Below are 19,127 nucleotides of genomic sequence, written 5' to 3'. Positions count from 1 at the left end.
CCAGGAAAAAAGAGCGGGCGCAGACTAACAGCTGATAGGTAAAGAGTGCTTTTTTCTCCAATCCTGTATGTAATCTGTTCGCAGCTTTTGACAAGCTGTTTTACTATAGTTTATGACAGAAAAGTTTTCATTTGTCCATCTTCTTTTGATAAATAGGCTTTTTTAAACCTTTAGGCATCTTAATGTAATGTTCATGGCATGATTTATGCACGTGATGTAGCTATGCACTAGTTTTATATTAGTTTATATTGGTTACGTGGCGGACATTGCGTTCTCGCTCTCATTAACATGCGAAAATACCTGTGCTATATGACAATACGAAAGCTGTTTAAGTTCTCATGTATGAAATTTAAGGTTTGGGACTCTGCTGAAGTCTGGTCTGAAATGAAAGTGTCAGACTTGACATCAATCTCTATTGTTTTTAATGACGAAAGACTCGCATTGACAGGTGAAAATCGGATCTACCTACTTACACTGCAGACATGAGAACACAGATCCGATTTATACCGGATAAATTTCCACATATAAACTAGGCCTGAATCTGATTTGAGTAAATCGGAATCCATGTGATTTGTTCCTGCTTACACGTACATGGGCCATATCGATCTGTGCCACATGGGAGAAAAAAATCGGAATTGAGTCACTTGAAGTGAGTCACTACAGTGCAGTGTAAATGCGGCCAAAGGTATAGTCAACCCAAAAAACAAATCTTTTTCTAAAACTTTTTCAATTTGTTTCTTCCTTAAAAAAAAAAAAAACGATTATTTTACATATAAACTGGTAGTCATTGACCTCCATAATCCTTATTTTTTCTATTATAAAAGTCCTAGTTTTGGCTTTAACAAAATTATGGATGAACCACTCAAGTGTAAGTAAATGGTTAGGGAGTTATCCCTTTAGTATCTTCAAAAAATATCTTTGCTTTTCACGTACCAATAATTTTGACAAAGTTTTGTTGTTGCAACTGGAAAAACAAGAAAAATACAGAATTCAATTGTATTTCAGTTTACTTACACAACACTTTCCAGCAGGATTCAACCTTTTATTGTCAAACTCAAAGAGCAGAAAAACACCCTGAGAGGATCTCCCTGAGCTGAGTCACACTGTCTGCTGCTGATGTGTGTATGTGTGTTTGTGTGTGTGTGTGGTTGAGCTTTAACTCACCTGTGAAGCTCACTCAGAAGTGGCAGATTATCATGCGAGAGCCTGTGGGAGGCAGTTTAGCTCACCTGTGAGAGAAGGAGTTTTTCGACAGGTTCAAGTAGGAGAGATCGGCACAGCATCCCCGTAGCAGAGCTCCAAACAACTGAAAGGAAATTCAGAAAAACAGAGAGCGGTAGAAGAATGATGGGCATTAGTATAATTTTGCAATCTAGGACCATTAAATTTGACAGAAATATCAATATGAAATCAGAGATAAATTGTTGTCTCGCGTTCCTGGTGCAATGACATAAATCATGGTGAGTAAAAAGCGGGTTTGGTAATAACAAATTCAGAAGGATGAGACGTGCTGTCAAACTCACAGAGTCGACGGTACAGTCAGTGCCTGACAGATCCAAATGCACCAGGCAGTTCGGCTGTGCCAGAAACAGGTACAGATTCTGCAACGAGGAGGAGGAGGATTGAGGCTGTTAATAGAGCTCTGTGTGTGTGTGTGTGTCTGTTTGTACAGGTTTATGTGGTTTACAAGGCCACAAATTATAATGACATGGGTATAAATTAGTTGTACTGTATTAATGGCGAGTTCAGACTGCACGATATTCAAAGTAGTCACGTCATAGATGTTTTCACACTGCATGACTATCTGGGATAGAGTTCAGTCGTTTACACTTCAAGATGGATTTATTTCTTATAGAAAAAAATTGAATACAAATTTTCAAAAGAGGAAGAAGAAGCAAAAAGAGAAGCAAAAAAATAAATTTTTGCAGGTTGTATTTTTTTGTTTTTTTCAATATTTTTCTTGAATTTAAATGCATTATCTTTCAATCTCTAAATATGTTTGCTGACTAAAATATTATTTTAATAAATACGTATTTTTAATAAATATGTTTTGTTTAAATGCACCAAAATACATTGCCTATATTCACTGAGAAATGGATACAAATTTTCATAATGGGGTGTACTGTTATGCTGAGCACTGTGTGTGTATATTTCATTTCATTTGAATAACAGATACACCTTTCACTGTATTTGACACTGAAATATTTTGTAACATTAAATGACTAAATTAATAATTTAAAACATTAAATGCATAGTTGTCTTTACAGTCTCCTTTTAGAAATTTAATACGTCCTTGCTGAATAAAATAACAGTTTAATCTTACTGCCTGATTTTCTAAATGGTAAAAATATTATAAAACTGTAATACTTCCTATAATATACACATATACTATGTTTGCTCCCCCCCAAAAATAAAAATAAAATAAATATTTCAGAAATATTTTCATCACTAATAAAATGTTACCAAAGCATATTCTAATCATTATACTAGAATGATTTTGAAGGATTGTGCAAAACATCTATGAATGAATCATCTTTTCAGCTGATTTACTGCACAGAAGTCACACCTCTTTTTGCGCATAGATATTTATTGTTAATGCTGCTGTTCATCATAGCAGGTGCATTTATATGATATTAATGTACCAAAAATTGAAATGTTTCTTTCTCTTGGTAATTATTTCAAATGTTTCCATACAGATGACTAACCTTATTCACACAGATCTGTGAAAAATTACTACAAGCGATCAATAGCTGGCAATATTACTATGTAAAGAAACACTACACACCAGGCAGATATTGCAATCTGTTCACTCTGTTTTGGTTGTCAAGTTCTCAAGCATACCTGTAGACTGACCCATGGGCTTTAGAAACATTGTATGTTGGCGGGACAAGACCCCCCATTTTTTAAGACCAATAACATTAGACACTCTTTGCTTCTACCAACTCAGCACATATATCTATTCAGCTCTCAGAGCACCATAAGTCAAATCCACTTGTGTAATTTACTAATAAATTAAACACAACTCCACATTTTGGATACTGCCTTGTCCTCCATTCTGCTGCAAATTCATTCAACTGGCTCATTAAACGTCCAGAGTTTCCACTACTCACATCAGTTACTTTGCCACAACAAAGCAAAGTAAACTAAACAAGCTGGTATTTAGGGCAATCTTTTTCTTTTTTTTAAAGACATAATTGACTTTTTTCATTGGAACACTTTTGTGCTTACTGACCTATCGTATTGTGCACTAATGCAGATTGTAAACAAATATCAACCCAGGCACATTGGAATTATGTGCACATGGCAAAATTTTTCAAAACCAAGAAATATGTATAGGGGCCCACAGCCCCTGTCACATAATGATACTGGTAAATATCTGGAGAATTTCCAGAACGACTTTACCAGTAAATTTAACTATGTGCTGTTCACACAGACAAGAACGTTTCAGAATTTTTCCGGAAAAGACTATTCACACATCCATTCCAAAATACCGGTAAATTCTGACATCATTAACCAAAAATGAGCTCTAAACGGCTGCGATTGTGTTTGTAAACATTAGGGCTGGGCCGATAGACGATACCATCATTCATCGCCGGTGGCCAATAGACAACATGATGCTGAGCCAGCATCGCCGATCCTCCACCCCACCCCCGTCGCAAACCAACTTGTATAAATACACACTTAGGCCCTGTTTACAATAAAACTTTTAATAACTAAAATGGAATTTTAGACAAAAATGATCCACATCCACAACGTGTTGTACCTCGCATTTCTGAACAGCCCTCCGTCCGCTGAAAATGCACATCACGTGACCACACACACAGACACAGCCACACACTATTATGCGCTCCTCTGAGCTCCAGAGAGCAGTGCACGTCGGCCAGTGTATCAAGGATGTACCGCTGGATCGCTTCTCACTATAGTTATTAAATGTGATATTCAGACATCCCAAGTCTCCCGGAAGCTCCATGCATTTGCGGGACTCATAATGCCCACAAACGAGTGATAATCTCCCTGAAATCGCAAGTCTCCCTCCCGGTCCTCAAATAAGTCGCGCACCCTTCTCACCCCCAGATCCCTCCTCGCTCTTCAGACACGTTGTGCGCACTCTATCGTGCCATATTGTTCATTTTACAAACAAAAGATAGCCAAATGTACCCACAAGCACATATTTGTCAGTTCTTAAAATGTATCCCTGGGCACATTTTCCTAATGTTGACAAATACACAACCCAGCCATTTTAAAACTAAAATGATGCTTTCTGCATTATCAAAACACTACATTTTTTGAGGTTGAAGTTGAGAGTAGTAAAAAAAAGTAATAAATACAATTGTACATATACACTAATGTTGCTTTTCCAATACTGCACTAACCAACACACTGCCTCTTTAACTAAAGTAACTAGCTCAATTTAAGAACATTGAAAGTAACATTCAAATAAAAGCAAGTTCTAACCGTTGCATCTTCTCCAGACAGAATGCCAGGGTTCTTACTCAGATCCAGATGAAGAAGAGAATTGGAGTAGTCATCACTAGAGCACAAGGCCTGCGAAAGAGACGTGACACCTGCAAAAAAAAGACAAGAAGAATCACACAGTAAACTAAAAGCACTTTATTTTGTGTGTGAAATTATCTGTTTAGTATTTTGAGTTAAGAAAAAAAGGTGTTTGGTCGAGTGACCTCCACAAGTTTGTTTTAAATCTGATATGTTTGACTTGAGAATGATAAAAGAAGCATCTTGAATTCCATTGGTGCAAAAAAAAGTATTTGTTTACATGAGTGTCACAAGTACTGTATACACATATTTGATTAGTGACTTGGTTTTCAATCCCAAACCTTTCTGTGTATTTCTAGGCTTAAATTAGGTTTTGAATCACTGAATTTTAATGTGGTCTCAGACATCTGGACTCCACCACTAAACCACAGCGACATACACATGATAGTCTGTAAGCACAGTGGATTTTCGTTTTGTTTCTAAACACAGGAAGAAAATGCTAGTGATTGCCTTTTGTAGCGTGAGACAAAAAGACAGCTCTGCTAACTCTGTTCGGTGGCAGCTTGCCAGTGAATTCAGCCAGTACACTTTCTCACCAGGGAGTAACAAAAACATCCCAGCGCGATCTCTAAAAGGAGGAATTTACTCATCAAAATGTTAACCGGCGCAACCTTTCATGATCCGCTAGTTCTCGGATTAGCTTTCAGTTGCTGTAGTGCATATTTTGATGAGTAAATTCAGTTTTTACTGACGGTACACTATAAAAAATGCACTCTTATTTACTCGCATCGATAGTTCCATGAAACATTTACATTCTGCAAAAGTCTCTTTACAGTTGACTAAAGGTTCTTTCGCTTTTTAAATGTGAAAACAGGAAGAAGAAAATATTTTTTAGAACTGAAATTTGGGGGTCAACTCAATTTAGGTCAACTTAATTGGCCATAATGAATGAATGTGTGTGTAAATGAAAGCGTGTATGGGTGTTCCGCCAGTGCTGGGTTGTGGCTGGAAGGGCATCCGCTGCATACAATAACATAGACCAGAGTAATTGGTGGTTCATTCTGTTGAGGTGACCCTTGATAAATCAGGGGCTAAGCCAAAGGAGTGAGAGGTGTGAGTGATAAAATTTGATTTTGGAAATTTCATTTTCAAAGGGATTGTTCATCTAAAAATAAAATTAAAAATTAAAAAAAAAACTGTCAACATTTACTCAACCTCAAGTGGTTCCAAATTTTTAAGAGTTTCCTTCTTCTGTCAAACACAAAAGAAGATAACAGATAACCATTGACCTCCATAGTATTTTTTTCCTATGGATTAGAGATGCACAGTATACCGGTCTTGGAAAAATACATATATGTGTTAATAGTTTATTTATTCAACTGGTTCAGTATCATAATTTTGCTTAATTTGCTACTTTTGGTACATGTTGCAATTCCAAAGTTCACGTGTAGTTAGAAGTACTTCATAAGTTGTGATCCATTGTCATTGTTTTGTCAAGTTTACCACTTTTAGCAGCAATTGTGAAGCACTTTTGATCAGTGGTGAATAACAGATTATTACATCTGAATTATAAGAGACAAATAATGCACTCACCAATCGATCTCTAAACTTACAGAAAAGATCTAGATGAGCAAGTGATTTTGAATCTTGACCATCAGAATAAAATTAGCAGTTTAGCAACCTTTGTTATGATTTATTAGGTTAGCTGACTTAACAGTGGTACAGAAATTCCTAATCTCAAATTAATTACAGATGATAAATGAACAACTACATATGTTAACTATAATGTGTTAAGCTAACGTATTTTTATCAAACTGTAACATATTTTGTTAGTTTGATACCCAGGTATTAATATATGAAGAAAATATTGAAGCATTTATTTTTAATATTTAAAACTATTTTCTTATTTATATTCTACATTTGAGGCTGGTTATTTATCACCTAGGGTATCCATTTTAACGTCGATTCAAAATCACTTGCTTTTCTAGATCTCTAAGAAAAGATCAAGAGAAGCAAGTGATTTTGAATCTTGACTAACAGTAAAGCAACCTTTTTTATAATTTATTAGTTTAGCTGACCTAACAGTGCTACAGAAATGTATATTCTATTTCAAATTATTATTATTATATATGATAAATGGAATACTACAAATGTTACCAATAACGTGTTTTAAACATGTACCTGACATATTTTTTTTATCAAAATGTAACATATTTTGCTAGTTTGATACACAAGTATTCATCTATGAAAAAAATATTGAAGTATTTTTTATTATTATTTTTTAAAATATATTATTATTTAAATTCTACCTTTGAGGCTTGTTATTTAGGGTATCAATTTAATATTGATACCGAGGTATTACATTATAGTATCTCATCAAATCTAAAATGTGCAGGCACAGAAGTCTAGTGATGTTAGTGCCTGCGTTCCTATATATATATATATATATATATATATATATATATATATATATATATATATATATATATATATATATATATATATATATATATATATATATATATATTTGCTTTTTGTGTTCGACAGAAGAAAGAAACTTTGGATTGGAACAAATTTTAGTAAATGATAATAGAATTTTCCTTTTAAGCTGAACTGTCCCTTTAAGAGTGTATGAAGCTGATTTAAAAAAATAATCCAATTTAATTGCAATTTAAGTTGAAAGCAAAATGCTTTGTATTATCTGATGAAGTTTAAATCAACAAAGTTAAAACTTCTGCAATAAAGTTGTGACAATCAAATTACAAAGAAAGATTAATGATGGCAGCTGCTTGGAGTGGATGTTGATTCATGGCGTGTGTTGGAAGGCTATCCATCTATCCACTCGTTTTTAAAACTGTATTGATTGAAAGAGAAAACCAGAGGTTTAGCAGACTCTGGAAGCAGCCAAGGATGCTGGTAATTGAGTCTGGGCTTTTCAAGAGGAGACCGGCTTTTTGGTCATGACTCTGGAGCTCTGAAGTCAGATGCAACTAATCCGTCGATAATCTTACCGATTGAAGAGAGAGCAGAAAGCTGACTCTAGATCAGCGGAGTGAGAAAACATTACTTTAAAGGGTTATTGTGTGACAGGCTGAGTTAGATAGATTTGCTCTGTTGCTGCTCTTTGACAAATTATTATTTTGTGCTAACTTTCAGACAGTTTTTCATTTTATATCCCTGTTTTATATATATATATATATACAGTTGAAGTCAGAATTATTAACCACCCTGAATTATTAGCCCCCCTGAATTATTAGCCACCCTGTTTACTTATCTGAAATCTGGAGTCTGAATATTCTAAATGTTGGACCATTTTAAAGTCGTCCAAATTAAGTTAAATGCATTTTTCTAGTCACAAATTTTGTCTTGATATATTTACAGTAGGAAATGTACAAAATATATTAATGGAAAATTATTTTGACTAAATATTCTAATGTTTTTTTTTAATAAAACAATCCATAATTTGCTCCATACAGTGTATTTTTGCATATTGCTAAAAAATAATCCTTGTGCAGCTTAAGACTTTATGGTTCAGGGTCACAAGTAATAAGTAGATAAATATGACCTCACATGAACTTGTTTACACATTTGCTTGGCTTTTACTCGCTAATTGGGGATGGTTGTTATAAACTCAACCAGCAGAGGGCACTACATCTCTAGAGACAGACCAAATCTGCACACACCCTTTGAAGAAAGTGACGTCTTGGAGAGGTTGAGCAGACGTAGGCCTTTACTGAGCCTGCAAACCTGCTGGATGAGGTTCGACACCCCTGTCAAAAAAACACAAATGCATCGGATCAGTCGCACGCCAATTTCACACAGCACATTAACATGCAGCTTCAGGCAAACACTGACATTGTTGGAGAGTTGCATTCACACATGCACTTTTCTGATGTGATAGACAATGACACGTGTCAGGCATGATGGCAGATGAAAACTCTGACCCTGAAGCATATATAGTAGAGGACATGCTGCTAGTGTTGGGAATAGACCACTAGCTACTATCAAAAGGTAGATAATTACACTGAAACTGTGCAAAGGAGCGAGTATCAGTTTGCATATGTAAATATATGCAGTTATATAATTCATAATATCAGAGTCGTGAGGAATTATCTGGAACGGCCTACATGTGTGTCACACAGATTAGAGGATTTGCGGGATTCCAGTAAATAGATTGTATCTGTTTAGGGTCACAGCAAGCTTTTATTTAGCTGCATCATTAAACTGGTCAAAGGCAATTTCTAGCAAAATGCCAAGCAGCACTATTTTTTCAGCATTATAATATTAAAGTAACTCTTACATGAATGATTCGTCATGTGACATTAAATATTGCTAAATAAATGGATTGCATTAATTACAGGACATAATAAAAACTCAAAAAATTATATTAAATATCCACTCACTGGCCACTTTATTAGGTACACCTTACTAGTACCGGATTAAATCCCTTTTGCCTTAATCCTTTGTGGCATAGATTCAACAAGGTACTAGAAAATATTCCTCAGAGATTTTGGTCCATATTGATATGGTAGCATCACGCAGTTGCTGCAGATTTGTAGGCTGCACATCCATGATGCAAATCTTTCATCCAACAGATCCTAAAGGTGCACTATTGAACAGATATCTGGTGAATGTGGAGGTCATTTGAGTACAGTAAACTCATTGTTATGTTCCAGAAACTAGACTGAGACGAATAACACTTTATGACATGGTGCATTATCCTGCTTGAAGTAGCCATCAGAAGATGGATACACTGTGGTCATAAAAGGGATGGACAAGGTCAGCAACAATATTCAGGTAGGCTGTGGCGTTGATGCAATGCTCAATTGTTACTATCGGGCCCAAAGGGTTCCAAGAAAATATCCCCCACACCATTACACCACCACCAGCCTGAACTGTTGATGCAAGGCAGGATGGATCTATGCCTTTAGGTTGTTGATGGCAAATTCTGACCCTACCATCCGGATGTCACAGCAGAAATCGAGACTCATCAGACCAGGCAACTTTTTTCTAGTTTTCTATCGTCCAATTTTGGTGAGCCTGTGCAAATTGTAGCCTCAGTGTCCTGTTCTTAGCTTACAGGAGTGGCACCCGGTGTGGTCTTCTGCTGCTGTAGCCCATCCACCTCAAGGTTCAACATGTTGTGCATTCAGAGATGCTTTTTTGCATACCTCGGTTATAATGAGTGGTTATTTGAGTTACTATTGCCTTTCTATTAACTCAAACCAATCTGGCCATTCTCCTCTGACCTCTGGCATCAACAAGGCATTTGTGCCCACAGAACTCCCTCTCACTGGATATTTTCTCTTTTTCTGACCATCCTCTGTAATCTCTACAGATTGTTGTGCATGAAATCCCAGTAGATCAGCAGTTTCTGAAATACTCAGACCAGCCTGTCTGGCACCAACAACCATGCCATGTTCAAAGTCTCTTAAATCAGCTTTTTTGCCCATTCTGTTGCTCTGTTTGAACTACAGCAGATTCGTTAACGAGCAGTTGACAGGTGTACCTAATAAAGTGGCAGGTGAGTGTTTAACAACGTGAAACAAAAAAAGCTGTTCTGACATGGAATTTAAATAATGATATTTGAATAAATTTAGGTCTGAAAATTATTGTTCTTTCACTTTGTGCTGCTCTGTATTGGAGGTTTTCATATTTTCACTTATTTGCATAACGAAAGATTATTTTTAGTCTTGTTCTGTACTATCATTTGTTTTTGCTCCATTAAAACGCTGCACTAATTATAAAAGAAATTTGCTTTGGTTTAAATTTACTGTGATACAATTGGATTTTCATGAATGTATTTTATACAAATCACATTTCAATAGGTTTAGTGCTACGTTACGTATTTTTCTTCAGCTTTTCCAGCATATGTTCTACGCAGCGCATACCCTTCCAGCCACAACTCGGTGTTGGGAAACACCCATACACACTCATTCACACACACACACACACACCTGGGGGAAACCCAAGTTAACATGGGGAGAACATGTAAACTTCACACAGAAATGCCAACTTGTCAAGCTGGGACTCGAACCAGTGGCCCTTTTGCTGTGAGGCAACAGTGCTAACCACTGAGCCACTATTTTGTTTTTTCCCTGCATATTTACATTTTATAGAAATATTGCGCACTCATGATTTTTCTGGAATGAGTTCTACTTTATTGACTAATCTAGTTTTATAAATCAAGTTAGTAATAAATTACCATTACATAATTCTTCATTTATTTTCTTGATCATTTTTTCTTGATCCTCGTTTTCTTGATAATTCTATATTTAGAAGACTGTACTTAATACATTAAAGATTGGTTAAATAAATAAATAAATAAATGTAACTGACAAATATTGGTATTACCACTTAATTAGATCTGTACTTCTTGCTGACAATTGGGTAAAACCCAGTGGTATAAAATATGATCATACAGTATGAAGGTCTAAATCACAGTTAATAGGTATTTTACGACTGCACTTACAACTGACATTAAATCAAAGCTTAATCTGTCACAAAATGGTTTATTAAATTTGCCTGACAGGATTTTAAGCATATAAACTATTGTTAAACTGCTTAACACTTTGTTGATGATAGCCTAGTGGTCAGTGCGCAGACACACTGTATTGCACATCTGCACTGCAGACGTCCTGAGTTCACATCCTAACTCACAAATCTTTCTTGATCCCATCACCGCCCAACATTTCTTTTTGTCCCATCATGATATGGCCAAAAGTAAAACCTTTAGAAATGGGTATCTTCATGAAATCATGGTACAGCTGTATTGTTGTCATTATTGTAATATTTTCTTATATTACAATAATATCTGTTTTATACATAACAATAACTGACATATACAGTGCTTAGCATAAATAAGTACACCCCTCACAAATCTATCTTTTACTTCATATTTTTAATAAGAAGCAATACAATATTATATTTGTGCATATACATTAAATTAGTCAGTTCTGAAACCAAATCTGGAGCTTGTCTAACAAAACAACTTATGATAACAGTACAAAAACCCAAATTATTTTTTTGCAATATTTTTCTTTAATTTTGCATTAAATTTTGTATTATCTTTTAATTTCTAAAGATGTTTGGTGACTAAAATATAATTTTAATAAATATATCTGTTTAATAAATCTGTTTGTTTAAATGCACCAACATACATTGCCTATATTCAATTAAAAAAGATAAAAATATTATCCTCAAAATGGGGTGTACTCAATTAGGCTGAGCACTGTACAAATAAAGATACAGTTTACTAGTTTATACATTACTGCAATTTGCTCCCCACAAAAACACACACATTTTAAAAACTACAAGACACACATGCACACACAAACCTAAAAGCTCCCATTTAGAAGTCAGCAGCAAATTGAGCACAATAAACCAGCAAAGCAGAGACAAGAGAGAACAAAAAGCACCCACACAGAGACAAAAATAGCAAACGCACATGCTGATACAGAAAGTGTAAAAAGAGACAAAGGCAGGTAAATAGACAGAGCGGAGAGAGGGAAGAGGTCCTGTAGAACAGCGGAGAATTTGATTCATGTACCTTGGTTGTCCAGTGTATTGTGGGCCAAGTTAATGGAGTGTATGACTGATGCTGGGTTTTCTGACAGGGCAGTGGCCATTTTCTGTGGGAAATCTCTAAATGACAGAAAGAAAGTGAGTAGAAACGGAACCGCAATACAAAGCATTGCACTCTGGGACACAGATGAAATACGGAGGCAAAAGATGTGGCAGGGGAATAAGACTGGAAACGGCATAAAGGAGAGAAAAAAAATGACAGTGACAGAACAAGAAATGAACTTTCAGATGAAAAGAAAGAGAGTAAAGTGGTTGGAGTGATGAATAACAGAAAGAGAGCAATAGAGAGATTTATAACTCACGCTTTAAGGCCCACATTTTCCAGCGTGAGCTCCTCCAGACTGCTGGATTTACTGACAGTGTGCAGAATCTGCTCCACGACCTCTGAACTCTGGAGGAGGAAAGATAAAAGAGACAAAAAAGGAGCTAGAATTAAATTCTTCAGGAAGACTCAATATAATGACTTCATGCACAGTGACACAGATTTCAGGCAGGTAGATCTATTTTCACTGTAAGAATTATTTATTTTACTCATACTATATTTGTCTTTGTCTTCCAGTACAGATGTTGGAATATTTTTAAAGGAACACTCCACTTTAAATAGGCTAATTTGACAATTCACTTAGAGTTGATTTATCATTTTTTAATCCATTCACCTGATCTTCAGGTTTTAGTTTAGTTTAGTTCAGTTCAGTCGACTTAAGTGCTACCCGTAGGTAGATTCTTTTTGCAGCAAAGTTTGGCATTTGATACAAACAATGAAATCTCACATATACAGTTAAAACCAGAAGTTTACATACACTGTATAAAAAGGCACATAACCATTTTTTAAAAAGTCAGATGTTAATGTGACTAAACTTTTTCTCTTTTAGGTAAATTAGTATTATCACATTTGTTTCTGTTATGCTTAATAGCAGAATAATGAGAGAGATATTTTCAGAGAAATTGTTATAACTTTTCTTGAAAGTCAAGTTTACATACAATGAGATTATTATGCCTCTGAAAAAGCTCAGATGATGATATCAAGGTTTAGGAATTTTCTAATTGGCAACATTTTAGTTAATTGAAGGCACATCTGTAGAATAGTATTTAAGAAAAACCTCAAACACACTGCTTTTTGTTGTGACAACATGGAAAAACAACAAGCCAGAATAAAAAAAAAACAGATTAAAATTTGCTTAATTACACTGGAAAAACTAAAATTCTTAAGAGGCATGTCCTGTTGTCTGATGCAACTAAGGTTGAACTGTTTGGCCATAATGACCAGTGTTACATTTGGAGGACAAAGGGGAAAGCTTACAAGCCCAGGAACACCATCCCAACTGTGAAGTATGGGGCGGCACTGCGACAGCATCATGTTGTGGGGCTGTTTTTCTGCAGGAGGGACTGGTCCACTTCACAGCATAGATGGCATCATGAAGAAAGAACATTATGTAGAAAAACTAAAGCAACATCTCGACATCAGCCAGGAAATTAAAACTTGGCCACAAATGACCCTAAGCATACTGCCAAATTAGTAAAGGACAACAGAATGGATGTTTTGGGGAGGCCATTACAAAGCCCTGATCTCAATCCTATAGAAAATTTGTGGGCAGAGTTGAAAAAGCTTGTGCAAGCAAGACGATCAACAAATCTGACTCAGTTACACCAATTCTGTCAGGAGAAATGGGCCAAAATTCCTTCAAACTATAGTGAGAAGCTTGTGGAAGGATACCCAAAACATTTGACCAAAGTTATATAGTTTAAAAGCAAAGCTAAAAATACCAAGGAAATGTATGTAAACTTTTGACTGTCTAGAAATGAATAAAAAAACTCTAAATAATTCTCTCATTAATCTGGCAATTACCATTAGACATTTTTTAAAAAGGGTTTGTTCCTTTTAGAGTGTATGTGTTTAGAGTACATGTAAGCTTCTGGTTTCAACTGTATATACCCACATATACACATTCAAAAGAACATTATAAAATATTACAATTTATAATGCTTATTTCACGCGGCTACCACTTTAAAGAACGAAAGCGAGGCTGCGGTGGGAAGAAACCCGGAAGTATAGGATCAGCACTGTAAACATTGCAACAACATGCTGTGGACTACATGCCTCCAGCTGCTGCCGCGATTTCAAAGTGCAGATATGGAGTAAACATCACTTTAATATCATTCAGTTATGTTTAATTTAAACAATTAAAAGCATATTAGGCATCAAACATCACAATCTCTTTAAGAGTAATACACTTAAGTGTTCTCCTAGATTTCAGTTCATGGCACCAGGGAAACACCGTGAGGACGCTTCTCTGCTTCAGCCTATGTAACCCAGTGAGTGATAAAACCCTGCAGTCCTCTGTGGCACACCCTCATGTTGTATAAATTAGTTTTGTCCCGGTACTGAAGTTTTAAAAACGTCCTTTTCCCACTAACATTTAAGCGCCACTGAGTGCGTTCTTAAAAAGCTGATTTGCCATAGTATTCACCAGTGCTCAACAAAAATGACTGTGATTGGCTGTGAATGTAATCAGTTCACCACTCTTCACTGATTGCAAACACAGATACATGGACACTTGGGCGTTTTAAAGCCGTGAAGATCAGTCGATTCATCAAGCAGATCACTCGTCCGTGTTTGCACTCTGTACACATCAGTGAAGTGCGGTGAACTGATGACCTTCACGGTCAATCATAGTCATTTCTGTTGAGCACTGGTGAACACAATGGCAAACAAGTGGTGTTTAAGAACACCATCAACAGGGCCTAAATGTTAATGGAAAATGGACGTTTTTGTTTTTTATTTCAGTACTGAAATTCAGTATCGTGACAAGTCTAATATAGAAATATAATCAGTTCATTAATGCGAGTTTGATAAATGGCATCTAAAATGTGTGTTTGGGAAAGAAAACCTTAGCTATAACTAGTGCAATTTCACTTAACTTGAAAATGAGGTCTGACAGCCATTTTTATTCTAATTATGCATTCAGAACTGACTTTCGGGTCACTCTGAAGGCGGTAAAAGTATAAATTTGTGTCACTTTCTCTTCGCTGATAAGAAATACAGACAGCTACACAACATTCCTTTGTGATTCAGGCGATACTTCCAGATTTCTTCCCACCGTAGCCTTGATTTTTTTAGAATGTCGGCCGTGTGAAATCAGTCTTTTCCTGTAACGTTTTGTCCTACTAAAAAGCATCTGAAACCTTTACCCAAAGGGAGTAGGTTAAACTCCACAGACAGAGAATGAGAGTTACAGCTACTATGTTCTGGACAATCGGTAAAAGCCGCCTACTATACAGGGATTTAATACTCAGCTGTGATTCACTAATCAATCACAAGTAAAAACACTATTAGCTTAGCTTAGTAAAGTTTATTGAATCAGATTAGACCATTAGCATCTTCTAAAAAAAATAAATAAAAAAAAGTTTAGATTATTTTCTTATCTTTCTTATTTTCTATCTATTTTCTTGTGATTCATGTTTTGATTTTATGTATAATGTTATTTTTTGCTTTTGAATTCCATTATTAGATCTTTGATTTTTCTTGAAACAATTCGCAAGCTTGAAAAGTTTAAAAAAGTTACATTTATTAACCTCTTTAGTTGTTTAAAGTGATATATTGTCTGGGTTGGTATTGCATATTACAGTACAAATACCTTGTAATGACCTGTCAGCAAATTTTTTTGTTATTTGACATACAAGTTTCTCTTTATTTTATTCCTTGTATATAATTTCAAACTACTAATATGTCAATAAAAGTCACTTTATTAAACTGAAGAGTTGAATTTTCAACATCAAAAGTAGCAAGAGCAGAGATCAAGGTCCCAAAATGTAATTTACAACCGTAAATAACGAAAAACACTTAAGAATCAAAACATAGGGAAACTATTAATTAACATTTTTACAGAGTAAAGCTTGACTATTTTGTAGTTACATTGTGTACCAAAACAAATGAAAAGTTGCTATTTTCTATGGCTAGAAACTATACTCTAATTCCAGCTTAAAAATCAAAGACCTTATACAGTATAGAATACTACGCAGATTCTAAATGATGGTGCAGATTCTAAATGATGGGACTATTTTCAGGTGCTGCATAATAATATTGTGCCTGCTGCCACCATGGCATATAAATAGCAACTTTTCATTTTCTGTAGGTCTTAGCCCACAATGTAACTATAGAAGAGTCAAGCTTTAAATGGCAAATTTATCAAAACTCTTTGGTCATTTTTGAGTGCTGATGCTATAAAAGTGCTCCTGCCAAACCACCTGAACGAATTCAGAAATGGTTAAACTCAACTCTTTAACTCTGGGGTACTTGTAAAATGTGCCTGTTTGAGTGTTCATTTAAATGAAAAGATCCTATACTTGAATAGTAAAATTACTTAAGATATTAAAGGCCAGATTTACTAACAGCTTGTGTCAGCAAAAAAGAAAAAAAAACTACTTTGAGGATTTACAACACATCCGCAGTGAAACATTGGTGCATAAAAGGCATGGACAGAGTTTTTTGCTGCTGACTGTATTACATATGCATTTGTAGAAGATGTTAAATTTATGGGAGGAGAGTATTTAAATAAATCATGCAATATTAACTAATGTGTGCAGTAGTCAGCTTTTATAGCAAAATTTAACACCCAATCTTGTCTTAACCCATTTTTAGCTTGTTCAGTTTATAACAAAGATTTTATAATATAATATCTAAGATATAATATCTAAGATAATATAATATAATATAATATAATATAATATAATATAATATAATATAATATAATATAATATAATATAATATATTATAATAAATACTCTAAAAATGCTGGGTCATATATATATATATATATATAACACACAATATTGGGTCATATATATATATATATATATAAACAATATTGGGTCAATTTCTTTACATTTAATTCAAATTACACATTTTTTAACCCAGCTACTGGGGTAGTTCACATTTTGACCCAGATTTTTTAGTGTATAAACTAATAAAAATGGATTTTCAAACAGTGCTAATGTAATATTAGAGACCGTATATTAGTATATCTGGTGCAATAACACACAAGAAAACACCTTTGACTTGCACAGTGAACATTAAGAAGAATATAAAACAGATATTTACAATGCGAAAGTCTTTGCAATAGAGTTTGATGAACCACGAGTTATAAGCCATGGCTGCTACAATCACAGCAAGGTCCCTGTTACAAAAAAACAGACACAGAACAAAACAATCAAAACAGATTGAGGTGCCGCAACAACCAGAGGCGTTCTCACTTTACTCATGCAAAGCCCTCATAAGATTGCAAGCTCTTCTCAAGACTAAAATAGACATGTTATTATTCATGAGAAATGATAGATTCAGCAATAAACGCTCCCTGAGAGGAAAGCCAGCAGAGGAAGGGAAGAGGACAGTATGGATCGATGGGAAAACTGATGCCAGGTCAGTGAATTACTCAGTGCAATGTGTCTATGATACAGCTTTTAATCTTGGCCCTGAGCCTAAAACCTTTTTACCCGGTGGAGAGAGCAAACCTTACTGCACTCAGACGAGGGAAATCAGAGAAAAAACGGCAGCGAGGGAAGGGTTTGTCCTGTTGAGAGCGGCTGATGGCTGTGTTCTCATTTGCAGCCTCGTCATTCCTCTGTTTGGACGCTGTAGTGAGGCTGTAGGCTGTGTGTACTCAGCTGTTCTCTCTTTCTAAATGAGACTCTCTCATTCATCTCCTTCCCTCTACATGTTCTAATGGAGCAAACGCTTAAAAATCAATGACATAACATCCTCGAGACAGATGTAGCATCTAAGTGTCCCCGTTGGCGAAACGGCATGGAGCAAAGCAATGGTAGTTCAAGTGCTCTGCAATATAATGGCTTATATGTTGATTTTGTGCTTAAAATTCTGCTTTCTTTGGGATGTTTAACTTACACGGCGATACAGATACACCACATTTACTTGCATCCTTATTTTCTGATGAAGGACTATATTCTCACTACTTAAAAATCCATTTCAAGAATAGCAGATTTGTTTTGGAATATTGTCACTGCTTTCTGTTACAAGCACACACAGACTTTGTGCCCTGCATAAATAAGTACACCCCCGTTAAAAATTGGTATTTTTATTTTTCTGTTTCTTAGAGAATATTGACAATACATATTGGTCTGTTTAAACAAAGCAGCTTTATCAAACTGTTACATTGAGTAAATAAGAGTGTGGTCACTTAAGTCCCATTTTCACTGAGTGCTTAGGTTTGGTACAGTGCGGTACAGTGCGGTACAGTATGCTTTTATGGCCATTTCCACTGTCAAAAGGTACCAAAAAGTGAACCGTACCATACCACATTTTAAAAGGATACCCAGCGCAACAAAAGGGTAACAAAAAGCAAAGCAAAACACGCAGCTGAATGCAGTTAGTTTACAGAGATACATCACTAGCTCATGTACAAGCCAAGAGAATGAAAACAAAGGAAGCGCCATTTTTAAATACGCATTTTTAAATACCCAGCCGAGATGACACGGTAGTATTATATACATATAATAACGAGCCATGGTCAACCTGAGCTTAAACAAAACTTGTAGTCTTCTTGATGAACAGCCACAAAGTCAAGAAAAACAGAAGAATCTACCCTGTTGTTTACTCAAAGTAAAGTAATTATTAATCTGATTACTTTTAACGTTAAGTAATTAGTAATGTAATCAGATTACAATTTTCTGATAGTAGTCAGTTTTTTTATAATATATCACTTTTTAAAGTAACTTACCCAACACTGATGTTAAAAAAAAGACTGGAATCACTAGATTCAAATATATTTTAAAACATATACACATAGAAAAATAGTTTTTTTAAACAATATTTCAAAATATTTGTGATTAAATAAATGCAAACTTGTTAAGCGAAAGGAACTTCTTTAAAAACATTCAAACATATGAATTAATAATTCCAAATGTTTGACTAGTGGTATATTTGCACACCCCGGCTTGATCAATATACAATAAAATGCTTAAAGATTTACATCATACATTACGAGAATAGCCAAAATCCAATCAGAATTTTCACATGCTTGTGAAAGTAGTCAATG

At 35.1% G+C, this 19,127-nt stretch overlaps 1 protein-coding gene across 1 annotated transcript in view; it reads right to left on the bottom strand.

The window, feature by feature from the left end:
• Positions 1-19,127, bottom strand: part of carmil3 (capping protein regulator and myosin 1 linker 3) — a 143,881-nt gene that overhangs the window by 83,016 nt on the left and 41,738 nt on the right. The window contains 7 exon segments of the mRNA NM_001317765.1: positions 1,230-1,306; positions 1,524-1,601; positions 4,456-4,565; positions 8,178-8,264; positions 12,044-12,138; positions 12,381-12,469; positions 17,177-17,252. Coding sequence (NP_001304694.1) covers positions 1,230-1,306; positions 1,524-1,601; positions 4,456-4,565; positions 8,178-8,264; positions 12,044-12,138; positions 12,381-12,469; positions 17,177-17,252 — 612 coding nt within the window.

Source organism: Danio rerio, chromosome 2 (genome assembly GCF_052040795.2).
Source record: "Danio rerio strain M-AB ecotype USA chromosome 2, GRCz13ab, whole genome shotgun sequence".
In the NCBI taxonomy this organism is placed as follows: Eukaryota; Metazoa; Chordata; class Actinopteri; order Cypriniformes; family Danionidae; genus Danio; species Danio rerio.
Note: the sequence above shows the minus strand (reverse complement) of the source record. Positions and strands in the feature narration are given on the sequence as shown.